This window comes from Alosa pseudoharengus, unplaced genomic scaffold, assembly GCF_046254945.1.
Source record: "Alosa pseudoharengus isolate Yale_2024_CS ecotype anadromous, Long Island Sound unplaced genomic scaffold, YU_APseudo_1.1 YU_APseudo_1.1_scf_14, whole genome shotgun sequence".
Taxonomy (NCBI): domain Eukaryota; kingdom Metazoa; phylum Chordata; class Actinopteri; order Clupeiformes; family Clupeidae; genus Alosa; species Alosa pseudoharengus.
This window is the reverse complement of record NW_027468609.1, coordinates 22649077-22666576: the sequence shown is the minus strand read 5'-3', so window position 1 is coordinate 22666576 and position 17500 is coordinate 22649077. Positions and strand designations below refer to the sequence as shown.

General features: G+C 45.2%; 1 protein-coding gene across 4 annotated transcripts in view; it reads left to right on the top strand.

The window, feature by feature from the left end:
• strbp (spermatid perinuclear RNA binding protein) overlaps window positions 1–17500 on the top strand; it is a 39424-nt gene that overhangs the window by 10168 nt on the left and 11756 nt on the right. For 2 of the 4 annotated variants that reach the window (XM_076284202.1, XM_076284203.1), the window contains exons 4-11: window positions 488–579; window positions 1310–1405; window positions 2335–2446; window positions 3886–3983; window positions 8965–9070; window positions 9281–9364; window positions 11126–11334; window positions 14442–14594. In XM_076284202.1, the coding sequence (XP_076140317.1) occupies window positions 488–579; window positions 1310–1405; window positions 2335–2446; window positions 3886–3983; window positions 8965–9070; window positions 9281–9364; window positions 11126–11334; window positions 14442–14594 (950 nt within the window). Of the gene's footprint in view, window positions 1–487; window positions 580–1309; window positions 1406–2334; window positions 2447–3885; window positions 3984–8964; window positions 9071–9280; window positions 9365–11125; window positions 11335–14441; window positions 14616–17500 lie in introns of all 4 variants that reach the window. The other 2 variants (XM_076284200.1, XM_076284201.1) reach the window with 1 other exon arrangement.

Sequence of the window (17500 nt, the reverse complement as noted above, 5' to 3'; positions counted from 1 at the left end):
CACACACACACTTATATCCTTGCTATCTTACTTTGAATAGTAGGTGGATATCATGTCACTGTTATCTCATTGCTGTATTGTAGATTGAACTCTGTTCAGTAGTGTCAATGGAAGCCTCATTGTTCAAAGTAAACATGTGTTTGTGTGTGGATGATTCCTCACCCGCTCTTTACTTGCACCTCTGAAACACGGAGTACTGTATGACGCCCAGCCAGACCAATGAGGTGTCCTCATTGCCTCGCGCCGGGTTGTCTTTGGCCAATCAGCCATCTCTTCCTCCCCCGATCCTCCCGCCCCTTTGGCTGCACTTTGACTGGAAGTGACCCTCTTCCTTTTTTACACCCTTTTCCCCTTTTGGCCATTGTATACATGTTTTGTACGTGTGTGTGTGTGTGTGTGTGCGCGCGAGTGAGAGAGTGTGTGTATATAAATGTGTGTGTGTGTGTCTCTGGTTTATGATTTCCTGTGCCGTTCTTCTCGCCGATAGAGCGCGTTGAGCCGTGCGCGGAGCCGGAGGTGCTGGACAGAGAGCGGTGCCTGCTGGCGTTGGCGTCCCTGCGGCATGCCAAATGGTTCCAGGTTGGCACTCGGCTCTTCTCCATTGTTATTGTAGCCTTATGAATGAAGCACAAACAGCAGAAACAGCAGCAGCCCTTTTGGGAAATAAAGATAAGAAATAAACAAATGAAATAAATAAACAAATAAATATGACATCTATGTTAAACATTATCACTTCTCATACACACTGTGTGGAATGTCTTTAGATTTGGATGAAAAATTAGCATAGAGGTTGGTTGCATAAGAGCAGGTGGCTTTGGAGAACCTAGAATCTGGTTATAGAAGAAATATTAGACACAATTTATTTTATCGTAAGGCTACAAAAGCAATTGTTACACTTTTTGTTTTTTGTTTAATTTGTTTCCCTTTTTTTTTGTTTCTTTGTTCTGGCTGTTTTGTTTGTAACCTGCTTGCATTCAAGTAAGACAACAAGCAAACAAACAAAAAACAAAAAAAAATCTAATTGTTGTTGATCTCCTAAACTGTTTTGCCTCCTCCTTTCTCTCTCCCTCCCCCACCCAACACCACCTCCTCTCCCCCAGCTGCGTGGTGTGTCCACAACGTCTGGACTGGACACTGTACCCTAGAGTGCGCTACAGATAGCGTCTAGACGGCTAGAGCAGGGACTCTTCGCATATGCGCAGCTGACCTTGTTGGTCTTTCTTCTATGAAGTTGTCTCATATTTGTATGTGTGTGTGTGTGTGTGTGTGCGCGTGTGTGTATGCGCGTGCGTGTGACCTCCCCTTGCAGGCTCGAGTGAATGGGCTGAAGTCGTGTGTGATCATTCTTAGAGTTCTGAGGGACATGTGCAACAGAGTACCCGCCTGGGAGCCCCTCAAGGGATGGGTGAGTCTCTCTCTCTCTCTCTCTCTCTCTCTCTCTCTCTCTCTCTCTCTCTCTCTCTCTCTCTCTCTCTCTCTCTCTCTCTCTCTCTCTCTCTCTCTCTCTCAAATTCAAATTCAAAGGGGCTTTATTAGCATGATTGTTTGGTACAGTGTTGCCAAAGCTAGTGTTATAAATAACACAGTAGTATCACAAGGAAAAGAAGACAGAGATACAGCATACAATGTATAAACATGTGAGCACAAAATAGACAGTAGTAGAAATAATACTAGAATGATAGGTAGGGGTGTGTGTGTGTGTGTGTGTGTCTCTCTCTCTCTCTCTCTCTTTCTCTCACACACATACACACACACACACACACACGATCACACTCATTTACCAGCTCTAATCTTCCCTCCTCCAGTCTTCAATTAGTTTGGCTGAGCTACTGGACTTCTTACGAGCGCACCTGAATTAATGTATTCCCCCTCCTAGAGACTCGCATGTGGGCTACTGCTTAGAGATGGATAGATAGATAAATAGATAGGGGTTGGGTGCCGAATACCGTGAGAACATGCCAACTTTTTGTCATTGCTTGCAGCTGTTGGTTAAAGAGGGAACTAGCTTTTGGAACAGCCAGGAGCTTAATGATTAGTTGGATAAGACCATTACGGAAGCAGATGACCTGAGGTAGTTAATTGGAGGAGATTACCTGTACATTCAGTGCCACAGTGCCTATGTACTTATGTTTCTTGTTGACAAACAATCACCAGAAATATACTTTACCATTGCGTTTCCACATATGTAGTGTTTCCTCAACTTTCTCCAGTAATCTAGAGTTAATTCATAAACCAAAGTGGTTGTGTTGCTTTTTGTTTGAAATATTATGCATCCTTGCCTGCTGTGCTGTGCTGACCTTTTGACCTTGAGATGTGACCTTTGACCTTTGGCAGCCCCTGGAGCTGATCTGCGAGAAGGCCATCGCTACGTGCAACCGGCCGCTGGGCGCTGGAGAGGCGCTGCGCAGGGTCATGGAATGCCTCGCCTCCGGAATTCTGCTGCCCGGTATGTACACTGTCCTGCATCACCACCATCAGAATATATAAATGCGAGTTTGAGGCCTCACAGAAATATCAGAAAGAGCGTTTGGGTTTGTCACAGCTTGGGGTGTGTTTCAGTGTTTGATAGAATTGGATTGTAGGCCTTTTGAGTAGTGAAGGTGTTTAATGGGTACATTTGTGGTATACATGTTTGTTTGTTTGTTTGTTTGTCTTTTGTGAGGGGATGCCCAGGCCTGACTATAAGTAATGGGGAGGGAAGAGGGGTGGTGAAAACGAGGATAGGAGTGAAAGACAGGTTTGGCTGTGAAACTGTCTGAATTCAGTTCACCATTAGCCCCCATGTCCACTGCTGTGTCCAGCCTCTGAAAGCAGCTCAGCTCGGTGGCCCTAATCCCTCCTTTTATAGGCAAACTAACAAGCTGCATAGAACCCAGCGAGCCCACTGAGACATGGGGCCGCACAGGCTGGACAGCGATAGTACACACAGACAGGGGACAGCTGACCAGAGCTGCCAGACACACACATTAACAGACACACACATTAACAGACACACACTCGCGCAAATATGCACACAAATGCATGCAAATGTACATAATGCACATAGACACACAAGCTTGCACTTAAACAGTCTGCTACCACACACACTCACAAATTGTATTGTAATAACCAGACACACACATGAGTTTTGTCAACTGAATACACACACAGATACATACACACACTATTGTAGCATCATTTGTAAGTAAGAAAACATACACACACACACACACACACACACACACACACACACACACACACACACACACACACACACACACACACAAACAAACATACAATAAAATGAGTGGATGATTGGAGTGGAAGGGAGGGAAAAAAGGCTTATACACATTTTTACATTTCTAATTTGTCAGAATTAGATTCTGCTCTACACTCCGTGCACCGCCAGCAAATGGATACTCCGCGTTTCCAATCCTCTCCAGACCAAAATCTATTTCTCTTCTTTTTTCTCTGTCTCTCTGTCTCTCTTTCTCTCCCTCCCACTTAAGTTTAATGCAGTCATAATTAATTAATTCTGTGCGGAGCAGGCATTAATATTTCATCTGGTGGACTGGCAGGGATACTAGGTTTTTACTAATGCTGTTTTGAAGAGCAGTTTTATTTCATTTTATTTGTATTTTTCTGCCACTGCTTCTTGTTGTGAATGTGATGAGAATTGAAAGCGATAATCACACAGAACAAATCGTGTGTGTGTGTCTGTGTGTGTGTGTGTGTGTGTGTGTGTGTAACATAATCAGAATTAAGAACTGGAAATGATGAAAGAACAGGATGTGATCATGATGACCTGACATGTACAGGAAGTGGTCTTACTGAAGAGATAAAACCAGGAAGTGATGTCAGTTGCTAAAATCAGGACGTGATGTTTTTGTTCTGTCTCTATTTCAGGTGGACCAGGTTTACACGACCCGTGCGAGAAGGAACCCACAAACACACTGGCCAGCATGACTGACCAGGAGGCTGAGGCCATCACGTACAGAGCACAGGTACACACACACACACACACACACACACTGGCAAATACTGACTTTGTTCGCCATTAAATGGGAAATCTTTTAATTTGCAGAGTTAATGAGTCGTGGTATTGACCATTGTGGTTTGGCAACATGGATTCATTAAACCAACAAGATCTTGAAATTGGCACACAGTCAGGTGGTCGTGTTGCCAAAGTCCGATAGAAGTCAGAGGAATTTCAGAGCCATGCTGGACTGCAGTCTGCAGTCCTGAAAGACTAAAGTCCTTTATAATAATAAAAATGTTATTAAAATGCCTGCGGTCTCGCTCAATATTTGGGCTTGCAGGTGTGTTTTTGTTCAGTATCTGTGTAAACTACATAGCAATGGAGCTCCAGGGCTCAAGGCTAATGTTTTTTTATGAGGAGCACTGTAGCCCCTTACTGAGAATTTTAAGAGGACAAGCATTTAGAGGCAATATCTTAAATTGACCGGCTACGCAGTTAGTCACATTTCCCTCCCATTTGAACTGTATCACTGATCACTATGCTTTGCAAAAATGACAATGTGCTGTTTTATACAACAGTTAGGTCAGGTTGAATTATTAATATAGGATTGGAAGAGAAGTATTCCATGAGTCCTCATGAGTGGGAGTGTCTCAGGACATCACCTCTTGGACTGTCTTACCACTAGTAATCACTCTGCAGTTTGCATTGAATTGTCCGACGCCAACATTCCATTCATTCAAAGCCAGAAAGCAGCGACTTCATAATGTTGCATTTGACATTTGTTGAAAAATTTAATGGAGTAAATTGGTTGAATGTTCAGATTGACATGTAACACATGTAACAGTTTGTGGTGTTTATGCAATATCTAAGGCATTCCCTCACTCTAAGGATATCCATGCACAGATGATTGAACCCCTGGTTTGGGGTTTTCCAGAGAGAGATTGAGCGAGAGGGAAGAGAGGAAGAGTTTGAGATTGAGATGGAGAATGAGAGTAGAAAGGGAGATTGACAAGGGTTACAGACAGAAAGTGTGTGTGTGTGTGTGTGTGTGTGTGTGTGTGGATCTGATTTAATCTGGAGCTGCTCAGATTATGGTCATGTCTCTCATCCTCTCTCTAAAGGACTGCAGCCTTATCACAGCACTCTTACTCCTACTGGCCACAGCATCACTGTCAGCAGCAAACCACCTCCTCTCTTTCTCTCTCTCTCTCTCTCTCTCTCTCTCTCTATCTATCTCTTTCTCCTTCAGTACCTCTCTATATCTTTCCTTTCTCTGTTCTGGTGTTCATTTTCCCCTGTTTGTCTTTTCCTCACTCTTGTTACCTGTGGTTGTATGCTGCGCACTCTCTCTTTCTCTCCATCTGTTTCTCTCTCTCTATCTTATATCTCTCTCTTCCTGTCATTCTCTCTCTCATCAAAAGAAATGCATCTCTACAATCAGTCTTTAATTAGCGTGGGAAAGCTCTGCTGTTGTGACCTTTCTGCTCCTCGTGTGTGTGTGTGTGTGTGTGTGTGTGTGTGTGTGTGTGTGTGTGTGTGTGTGTGTGTGTGTGTGTGTGTGTGTGTGCTTGTCTGCATGCATGATGTGTGTGTCAGTGTGAGTTTGTCTGTGTATGTGAGTGCATGTGTATCATTGTGTGTGTGTGTGACAGAGCGTGCTCTACTGAATGAGTGAGGGTGCCTGCATGGCTGGGTAGATCTCAGCAGCCTTGTTTTCCTTTGAAGTAAGGTGAACACTACTATAGAATGCCAATGTGCGTGTGTGCGTGTTTTTTTGCGCGCGTGCACGCATGTGTAAGAGAGTGTGTGTGTGTGTGTAAAAAAATGAGCTTGTGTGTGCGCGCATTTGTGCTTAACAGCGGGGTGAACAGATAACAATCAGACCAACCAGTGAGCTCTCCTGTGAAATGATACCATTCCCACAACCCTGTCTGTTGCCATGCTGTGTGTGTGTGTGTGTGTGTGTATGTGTTTGATGTGTGCATCTGCTGTCTGCGTTCCAGCACACCTCTTTGATGTGAGAGTTTACAGCTGTATGCTATGTGGCAGCAGTAGAGTTGAGAGAGACTCTGCCCTCATCAGAGCTGGCAGAATGGAAAAGTAGAGAAGAAGGCTTCTACTTGTTTCTGGTATTTAATCATCTTCTGCTTCTAACACGGCTACAGCTTTTAAAAAGGCTTCTTGTGAGAGGCTTGAGTATGATTGTAAGGGTTTTTATTCTAAGCATGGTATTATGGATTCTGAGAGACTCAAGTATGATTGTAATTGGCAGAATAGAGTGTCGATAGGTAGGCTTTTCTCTGTTGTTTTGGTTCTAACATGGCTACAGCATTCAAATCTCCTTATTGAGAGACACTCAAAATATGATTCAAAGGGGTTTTTTTTGTAAGCAGGGGTTATTATGGTATAGCTTAAGTAAAGTATATTATTTTTTGTTAACGTTTATTCACTTTTAAATTGTGGTTTTAAATCACTGGGAAGCGAGACCTGGGCTTTTTAATTGCGTGGGTTGGTGAGGTTGTTGTGTGATCTGTGAACAGTGAGCAAGCACCTTTGGTGCATGAAGTGGAAACCTTAACGAGTTTTCTGGAAGAAACATAAATTGTGTAAGTGGAGGTAATATGGTAATTTAATCCTGCTGGAGATTGCTGATTATTCAGTGCTCCATATAAGGTACGCTTTAGTCCTCCTCTGGGCAGAAGACCATAGTGATCTGAATAGAGGCTGAAATAAGGTCAGAAGACGTAGGTGTGTTGCACTTGCTGACACATACAGTACTGTAGTCTCATCTCTTCTTTGGATGTGCAACCTCCTCTCAGAACTCACAAACACACACATACGGGCCCTTAAAAGGAGGAGAGAACCACCATCTCCCAACATTGCAACTGGCTGAACTTGTGCGCCAATAATCAACCACACACCCATGGCCCTGGGCCATTCACTACGAACACAACAATGCATCCAAACATCACGTCATGGAACATCCTGTCACGTTACATCCCACCCCAACAAACAAGGTATCGCCGCCATTGCCGCTGGACAGATGGATCTGACAGCCTTGTTGGCATAATCCAGCCTGATGCAACCCTCTCCTCTCCTCTCCTCTCCTCTCCTCTCCTCTCCTCTCCTCAATCCTCCAGATGTCCTTGTGTGCACCAGCAGGGCTACTTCTCTCTGGTTACGGGCCAAGCCCAACAATCATCTCAGCCAGGGAGAGCTCAGATTCAAACCTGATGCCGCATCATTGCCTTGGGAATGGAAGGGGGGGGGGGGGGGGGGGTGCATAAGGGGGGGCAGTAGGGGGCTGGGGTTTAAAGAGGCTCGTTTTAGGGGGCACTAAGCTGAGTATGCACGCACACACACACACACACGCACACACACACACACACACACACACACAGACACACACACACACACACACACACACACACACACACACACACACACACACACACACGCCCCTACCCTCTTCCCATGTGCCAGGGCTATCGAATCGTGCTACTTTGCAACACCTCAGTGCTCACTTGGGAAATTAGGGTCTTGGAATTAGAATAGATTGGCCATGCAGTGCTGTACAGTGCGTTGTGCTAAGAGTGATTGTTTTATTATTAGGGATGTGCTGCAGCGGGGTGGGGGGGTGGCTAACAAGCAAGTTGGCAGTCAGGAGGTGCTTTAGGAAAAAACGTTGGTGTGTGTGTGTGTCTGTTTGTTTGTTTGTGAAAGAGTGTGCGTGTGTGTGCGTATGTGCATGTGTGTGTGTGTGTGTGTTCGAGAGAGAGAGTGCTGGAGTCAGCAACACTTTTCCATACGGCATAAAAAGTACATTCATTATGCACAAATATTATGCATTGCGGTAGTAATATGGAGCCTCTAATGGACTGGGGGAATATTTTGGAAGTGAGTTTTACATCAATACCGGGAAATTTACATGAAGCATTTGTAAATGTTGCGCTGAACAGCAATGACAGAAAGCCCTTGCGATGCTTGTTCTGAGATTGTTAATGCATGTTTAATTCTCTGCAGATACAGCCATTACACTGTGCAGCAGTAACTAACGTTTAGCAGCAGTGGCTCTGTCCTAGCAGCCTCCACTGCAGAGAGGAAGAGAGGAAGAGAGGAAGAGAGGAAAAGAGGATGTGAGGATGTGAGGATGAGAGGAAGAGAGGATGAGAGGAAGAGAGGATGAGAGGATGTGAGGAAGAGAGGATGTGAGGAAGAGAGGATGTGAGGAAGAGAGGATGTGAGGAAGAGAAGATGAGAGGAAGAGAGGAAAAGAGGAAGAGAGGATGAGAGGAAGAGAGGATGAGAGGATGAGAGGAAAAGAGGATGTGAGGAAGAGAGGATGTGAGGAAGAGAGGAAGAGAGGAAGAGAGGAAGAGAGGAAAAGAGGATGAGAGGAAGAGAGGAAGAGAGGATGAGAGTAAGAGTGGAAAAGAGGAAGAGAGGATGAGAGGAAGAGAGGATGAGAGAAAGAGAGGATGAGAGGAAAAGAGGATGCAGGCCAGCTGTGTTGCTTAGTAAGCTAGTGTAGAGGGACAGTACAACACTGTTAGGTACCTCGCTTGTTCTCCTGGAAGATCTAAGGTAGAGACGTTCTAGAAAGAACCCTGTGACTAACTTGGAACAGGTTCATCTGTAGAATCCCATCACCGGCTGTAGATTTCAGTCACCAGTCACCATTTCTAGTAGTGTCTTAGTGATTGTGTTGGGTGTTCTTATAAAAGCCAAGTAAGGGACTTTTTTTCAGAGACCCTTGGTGGTCCATATGTAGAGAGGCATGTTTCTGATATTTTTGCTCTGATTTATCCCAATACAGACAAACACTCAGAAGTAGTTGCCTCCATAAAACAGAAGGAATGGGCAGAAACATGACACTGATCTGTGGATAATTTCTGTGTGAGACAAAGCCAGTATTCCTGTCCAGGAGGATACCTCTGGTGCTACTGCGTGCCATACAGTATGACTAACAGAGCTCTATTGTGTGTGTGTGTGTGTGTGTGTTACAGCAATCTCTAAGGCTCATGGCTTTCGGGCAGATCTACAAGGTCTTGGAAATGGATCCACTTCCCTCAAGTAAACCTTCACAGAAGTACCCTTGGTCAGATAAAGAAGGTGTGTGTGTGTGAGAGAGGAAGAGTATGTGTACTGTATGTGTTGTGTGAAGTGATCGATGTGTGTTTACGTGTGTGTGTGTGTGTGTGTGTGTGAGGTGTGAGACAGAAGGAAGCTGACATTTATACATGAAAAATTACAGCATATGTGATGCCCATAAATTTTGTATGAAGACACAATCTGACACTTTTGTGTGTGTGTGTGTGTCAGGCCTGGGACTGAAAAGACCGTACGAGGACGGGATGATGGATGACAAAGACCTCATCAAGAAGATGAAACGCAACCTGAGAAAAGGTCAGTGGCTGCATCTCTTGTCAGTCATGTGATCTGCTCCCCTGTCACATGATCACCCTGCCGATCTGACCCCGGCTGATTGGAGTCATCTCTCTACCCAGAATTCTTGATGCCCCTGTCTGTCTGTCTGGTTAACAGCAGACATGTTTGCCGTGTGTGTGTGTGTGTGTGTGTGTGTGTCTGTGGCTAGAATACCTCTCTATTGCTATACCTTTCCCCCTCTCTTTGTTTTCTTAAGGGGCCAGGGTCCAGGAATTCATCTCTTTCTCTCTCTCTCTCTCTCTCTCTCTCTCTCTCTCTCTCTCTCTCTCTCTCTCTCTCTCTCTCTTACAAACACACACACACACACACACACAAACACACACACACACATATACATGCACACACACACACACACACACACATTCTGGTCTTCCGTTGTACCTCTTTTTTTTGTTCTTCCACCTGTTCGCATTCGTCCTTTTCTGCTGGTTTGACTTTGTGTCCCGCTCTGATCTCTGGTTCTCTTCCTCCTCACTCTCCTTCCCCCTCTCCCACCATCTATCCATCCCTCCTTTTCATCCTCCATCTCTCCTTTCATCTCCTTGCGCTAAAGTAGCAGTATGTGAGACGTCATCCTTCCCTCGTTTCCCTCTTCTGCCCTTTATGTCTCTCTCTTCCTCTTCTCTCTCTCTTTCCCTCTTTCCTGCCCTTCATATCTCACCCTCCCTCTCTCTCTCTGCCTCTCTCTCTCTTTCCCTTCCTCTCCCGCTCTCCCCCTTCCTCTCCTGCTCTCTCCTCTCTCTCCCTCTCTCTCTCTCTCACTCCCTCTCTCTCTCTGCTTTCTCTCTCTCTCTTCTCTCTCTCCTGGATTAGCGGCTCATAGCCGTGGGGAAATCAATGCCATCGATTCCCCATTTCTCTCGCTCCTCTACGTGCCGTCCTCGAGCCGTTCCGTCCTGTCGTCCCTCCACCCCACCGACCGGCCGTCCGGCGGTGCAGCGGCAGAAGGAATGGCTCGGCGGCGTGCCGTTGGGATAATTAGTCTGGGTGATGGAGGAGGCCAGCGCTAGCTGACCCAGGAAACAGCGCGCTGGGGTCTGAGGGGGGTGGTAATGCGAGAGAGGAAGAAGAGTGTGTGTGTGTGTGTGTGTGTGTGTGTGTGTGTGTGTGTGTGTGTGTGTGTGTGTGTGTGTGTGTGTGTGTGTGTGTGTGTGTGTGTGTGTGTGAGAGAGAGTATGAGTGAGGGAGTGTGTGTCTTGGAGCTAAAGGCACAGCAAAGACTGATATGGGGAAACAGCGCTGTGGTCTTAGTGAGGAGAGAGAGAGATACGTAGAGTGAAAGTGAAGGGGTGTGTGTCTTGGAGCTGAGGTCAGGAGTGGGGTGATAATGTGAGAGGTAGGATGAAGTGTGTGTGTGAGAGAGAGAGGGATGGAGAGAGAGAGAGTGATGGAGAGTGGAAGTCAGTGGAAACGGCACTATCCTCTGAGTGGGGTGATGACGAGCTGGAGGACACATTATCCTCACCGTTATAGGGCCAGATGAGCCACAAACAAACATACTCACTGACAGATGTGTTGTAGAAGCTGCAATAAGAAATATGTTTACGTTTGTGTTTGGCCTTCACTCTATAGTGTCTTTTTTTCTGATATTCTCATCGCAAAAAAAGTGTCCTAATGAAAAAAACAGAAAAGATTTGAACTAAAACATTTTCAATCCTCTGACTTTGCTTTCTCTCTCTTGGTGTTGTCGTCTCTTTTGTCCTGTCCCCCCACCCATAGTTCTCGACAGTAAAGCAATAGACTCGAACCAACCAATGAACGCGCTGATGCGGCTGAACCAGATCCGGCCGGGTCTGCAGTACAAGCTGCTGTCGCAGTCGGGCCCCGTGCACGCGCCCGTCTTCGCCATGTCCGTGGACGTGGACGGCACCGTTTACGAGGCCTCCGGCTCCTCCAAGAAGACCGCCAAGCTGCACGTGGCCGTCAAGGTGAGCAGCGCTGTGTGTGTGTGTGTGTGTGTGTGTGTGTGTGTGTGTGTGTGTGTGTGTTTGTGAGCATGCTCACAGGGTGTCAGAGCTGTGTTTAAGTTTTTGTTTGTGATATCGCTATTACTAGCTATTACAACTTAATATAGTACTTAGTAATAGTGTAGTTACATTGTAACAAATTGATATTAACTACTTAATATATTAATTGATAGGATTGATAGGGTAGTTACATTGTAACAATATTAATCATTTAATATTGTAATTAATAGGATAGTTACATTGTAACAAATTGATATTAACTTCTTTATATGGTAGTTGATAGGGTAGTTACATTGTAACAAATTGATATTAACTACTTAATATCGTAATTGATAGGGTAGTTACATTGTCACAAAGTGATATTAATAGGGTAATTGATAGGGTAGTTACATTGTAACAAAGGGATATTAACTTCTTAATATCGTAATTGATAGGGTAGTTACATTGTAACAAATTGATATTAACTTCTGCCACAACTGGTTAGGGAGAGCAAGCCCTTGTTTGTAATGAAGCTGTTGATGCAGGAAGCACTTGACTGGTTTGTCTACTGTACGTGCGGAGCTGTGGTTGGTTGGTGCTCTGTGTGGACATGGCCGTGGTCCAGAGCCAATTAGAGTCCAGCGCTGAGACTGTGGGCCAGAGTGCTGACGGTGTCAGAGCAGGGAACACGGCTGCTGCTGCTGCTGTTTAAAGTTGCTCACGCTGGTGTGCCGGGCAGCCGCACAGCTTTCTATTGCCTTTGGGCCGCACTAGTGGGAGATAGGGGTCAGGACAGGAGGCTAGGTGTGTGTGTGTGTGTGTGTTTGAGAGAGAGAGAGAGATCGCTCATGTTTCTGAGAGAGGAGGGGGAATATGTGTGTGTATCTGTGTGTGCTCGAGGGAGTGCGAGATAATGTGTGTGTGTATTTGTGTAAGACAGAGAAAGATGGAGTGTGTGTGTGTGTGTGTGTGTGTGTGTGTGTGTGTGTGTGTGTGTGTGTGTGTGTGTGTGTGTGTGTGTGTGTGTTGGAGCTGAGGGTGCAGTGCTGTAGGGGTAACAGTGCTCTCAGCCTTGTGGACTTTGTAGACGAGACAAAGTGCACTCCCCCCCTGTGTAGTGCAGCCAATGCAGAGCATTAAAATAAATCAGAGGAGTACTCACTGTGGCAGGCCTGCCTTGCTCTCTGCCTTAAGGGAAACACACATCTCAATGGGCCCACACCGTTACAACTACACTAGCCACACTACACACATCTCTATAGGCTCACACCGTTACAACTACACTAGCCACACTACACACATCTCTATAGGCTCACACTATTACAACTACACTAGCCACACTACACACATCTCTATAGGCTCACACCGTTACACTGTACTAGCCAAACACCACACATCTCTATGGGCTCACACCGTTACAACTACACTAGCCACACTACACAGAGAAACTTTTTGACAACAACAAGAGCAACAACATAAATGTGACATTAGCATGTGATATACCTTCAGCTTTGTGGTTGTGTGCGTGCGTGAAACATTAGCATGTGATGGTCACATCTGTATGGTAGGAATTGTCTGCATCGTTTGCAGTTCTGGTCTCAAAAGATTAAAACTGCCTCCGGGGCTAAGCATGTTTTACCAAGCGCCCTCAGAATGAACCTCCAACATGACAATCAGAATCATGAGCCTGTTCTTCAGGGAATCCTTAATGCGTAAGTCGTGTGATACAGGTGTAATCCAATACTGCAGAAGCACCATTGAAAGTGTTTGGAAGAAGCCTTCCGTGGCTTGATTTGTGTTGCAAGGGCTGTTTAAGGCTGTCAGTCATGACCGCCAGAGGAGATGGACATGCCAAGATTCCATAGTGGTTGGTCATAGCTAGAGTGATGGAAGAGTATAGAGGCTGTGTAGGGTGTGTGTGTGTGTGAGAGAGGCATGGCACAAATACAGTAGCATGCAGCCTCATTCATATCTGTCTGGAACGCTCGGAAGCACACACACACACACCACACACACACACACACACACACACACACACAAACACACCCTTACACACACCGGCAGGATGCAAGAAAGGGCCAAATCCGTGTAATCCCAAAGTCGTTGTGAACAAAGAGGCTCTCTGGAGCACAGAGCCGGCATAATCCTCTTTCCCTTCGGATTGCCATAAAAGGCCCAGCCCTGTGCAGAGGCGCTCCAGTGTCGGCGGCCCGGTGCCCATGCCAATGTGGGTCAGACGGGCACGGGGCGGCGTGGGCACGCTCCTGAGAGCACCACACTGCCCTGGGACCATCTGTCTTGCCACACACACACCGGCATGACCTGCTTCACCTGATGCAGAGAGGACGTGTGTGTGTGTGTACATGATATAGAACCAAAGTGGCTGCCAAAATAGTTAGTGAATAGAAGTTGTGTTCGTCCATGATACTGAACAGTACTATTGATTTGTTATTACTGGTGTAGTCAGCTGAATGTATGACTAGATGATAAATGCAAGGGATGATATTTAAGCCCCGCTAAACGTAAATCGTTGTTACGTAAATCAAACGAATTCTCTCTCTCTGTGTAAATGTGTGTATCTGGGCTGCATCACGATGCTCCGGCTGCAGGTGTGTGTGTGTGTGTGTGTGTGTGTGTGTGTGTGTGTGTGTGTGTGTGTGTGTGTGTGTGTGTGTGTGTGTGTGTGTGTGTGTGTGTGTGTGTGTGTGTGTGTGTGTGTGTGTGTGTGTGTGTGTGTGTGTGTGTGTGTGTGTGTGTGTGTGTGTGTGTGTGTGTGTGTGTGTGTGTGTGTGTGTGTGTGTGTGTGTGTGTGTGTGTGTGTGTGTGTGTGTGTGTGTGTGTGTGTGTGTGTGTGTGTGTGTGTGTGTGTGTGTGTGTGTGTGTGTGTGTGTGTGTGTGTGTGTGCGCTGAGCAACTCCTGCGCTGTGGAGGGCAGATGTGTTGGGAGATAAAAACACTTTGGTGATCTGATCTCTCCAATCTCTCTCACTCCCTCCCCCCTTCTCTCTCTGTCTCTGTCTTCCTCCTGCTGTCTTTCTCTTCTTCCTCCTCTCTCTCTCTCTCTCTCTCTCCTTCCACCCTGTGTCCAGGTGCTGCAGGCGATGGGCTACCCCACAGGCTTCGATACGGATCTGGACTCCATGAGTGCAGATGAGAAGTCAGACGGGGAGGGCAAGAGCGAGTCGTCCACCAACTCAAGCAATAACACATCGCACTCCACAGACAGCTCCAACACACTGGAGGTACACAAACACAAACCGGAGGTACATGCACACACACGCACACACATGCACACACACACACACACACAAACATGTTTCAACACACTGGAAGTACATTAACATACACACAGAAACACACATATACCACACTACAGACAGATCTAACACACTGGGAGTACACACACACTTCAGACAGCACACATCTGATGTGCATACACAGCAGAGGCGATTGCTCTAAGACTACAGGGGAAGCTCAGCCTCCTAAAATATCATGGAATATCGCATCAAATAACACTATTACATTAGCTTCTAGTCCATACATGGGCAACATACGGCCCGCGGGCCACATCCGGCCCGTGGGCTTTCCCTGACCGGCCTGCGTAAGGTCCGTGAAAGAACAATAGTCAAAAGCCTAGCATAGAGATAATGCACGCAAATCAATATCGTTGCTTTTATTTTGAAAGCGACTGCTTTGAAAGCGACGCCCATACATTTGTGCGTGGATGCGATGTAAAAACCCTCACTGATGTGCTGGTGAATAGAATTTATGCTTCTGAGTCGACACAATGCAGTTGCCTTTAAGTCGGCTTAAACCTTTCAAAGTTTTGTGTCTCTTACAGTATGTCTGCGTCGCTCACCACGGCAAAGTTTGTCAGAACGAACTCCTGCTGTTTGTTGGCAATACGAAGTGTTAATTTCAAAACGTTACTGGCAGATAGATAGTTTACATTCGGATAACCCCGTCATTGTAACCAAAATATGTCTGAGTTTAGTTGCAAAGCTTATGTTAGAGAACTAGTATGATGCTACTACCCACAGGTTGCTTGAAGCAGCCGGCTCAACACACAGGGCGAGTTGACCAATCACAGTTTTGTGCATAAAGTTAAAGCAAAAACATAGCCTACATTTTTAAAATAGTTTTCTTTGTGCATGTTGATTAACTAATGACAGCCTACTCTTGTCTGCTCCACATTTTCATAGTCTAATTCTGCATAGAGTTAATTTAATGATGATAATGATTTAATGATGAAATATTGCTAAGTGTTGATGAAATGGTGGCACAGGCCTATGGTTGTACTGACTCCTTCACATTTTTATGGCCTAGCCTAATTATATCTAGATATTGTAGTACTTTTTTATATCAGTCTTTGAAAACTGAAAAAAAATGTCAATGTCAAAAAATAATTTTCGAGAATGAGGATTAAATACTGGACATAGATTAAATAGCCTATTGCTGTTTTTTCATTTGTCTCCCTCACATTTTCATCTGTTCTTACGAGTAGTAAACAAAACCATATGATTTACTTAATGTTATACAAGAACAGAATAGAATTGGACAGAATTAAGTTCAGACTTGAGTTCGGTATTTTGGATCCGGCCCTCCTCAACAGTCCCAGTTTGTCATGTGGCCCCTTGGGGAAATTAGTTGCCCACCCCTGTTCTAGTCTACTATTCCAACTACAACATGCTGAAAACATGTTCATCTTCATGGCTAGTTTGTTCAGCAATAAGGTTTTGCCGGTCATTTATCGTGATTTCGCACCTGTAATACATTGCTGTGCCGACACGATCCATCAACAAACCATGCAAAAACCCATAGACGCTCGGCTTCACTTTCAATGGCACTACAGAGCGGGCTGATCTCAGTGCAGAAAAGCTAGATCTAGACAAACGCCACAAAATCGTAATTTCCCAGCGTCTCTGGGAGTGAATGGGACAGTGGGATGGCCCGGACGCCGAGTATGATGATTGGAGGAACCGTCATAGAGGCTGGACTTTCTTTGATTGACAGCATATGTCGCGATCTGACAGGAAGTGGTTCAAGTTCAAGGGATGCGTTACGTTAGTGTTGGCAGGTGAAGTCGAGACAAGGCAAGTTGCAGCTCAAATTCTCATCATTTGTGAGCAATACAGTCGGTTTCTATTTGTCTTTGTAAATAGCATACTGTAAATAAAACCATAATGTGGAGTTAGAGTTTGTGACTTGCTTTTGTTTCAGTTGTGTATTTAGGCTAGGCTTAGTTAGGTAGCGCGCTATATAACGTGTAGGCTAGGCTACATTATGCTAATGTTTATTTGAATTTTAAAAGCCCACCAGGGGAGATTAAAAATACACAGCAAGGCAGATGAACGTGCACAGAGAAATAACTCTAGAAGGCTAGCCTAAACTCCCCCCAAGCTGCCATGTCTGACATGCCAACTCTATAGCCTACTGTTTGGTCTATTTTGGGTTTTGGGATATTTTTTGCCCTCAAAGAACAATGTAGCACCTTAATAATATTAATTTAATAATTGACCATTTTTATCAGAGCTTCCCCTATTGCAAAGAGCAGCAACCGCCACTGATACAGTCACACACTCAAATGCACATGGTGCTCACAAATGCATCACTAATGTACTGTACTGTACAGTTGTCCATGCAGGCTCAGCCACTGCACATGAAAGCAACACCAAAAGCAAGAGTTTTTTGAACCTTAAAATGTTTCCAAAATCATTTCAGTGGTTCATCAACTTGTAAGAGAGTGAACGGCACTTCTGCATTCGCTTTGCGGCCCTTGGCTATTATATAATATATAAGTTTGCCAGATCGGGTAGCGGATCTGTAGTTCGATGGAATGAAACTACAAATTTGACTTGTTTCTAATAATAATAATAATAATAATAATAAGCTTTTTGTATAGCACCTTTCATAAACAGAATGTGCTTTACATTTGGAGCATGTAACACAATCATAGAGTCAGTCAGTCATTATCAGTCACTCCTCTCTGATGCACTGATGTCGCAATGCATCATACTTTCATAAAATAATGCAACATAATCTACCTTGTCTGTGGACATTGTTATTTGCAAAGCCGGTGCTGGATAAACAAATAGCGTGCGTGCGACAGCGGAAAAGTGCTTTGGTGTTGCTTGAAGGCCTAGTTTGG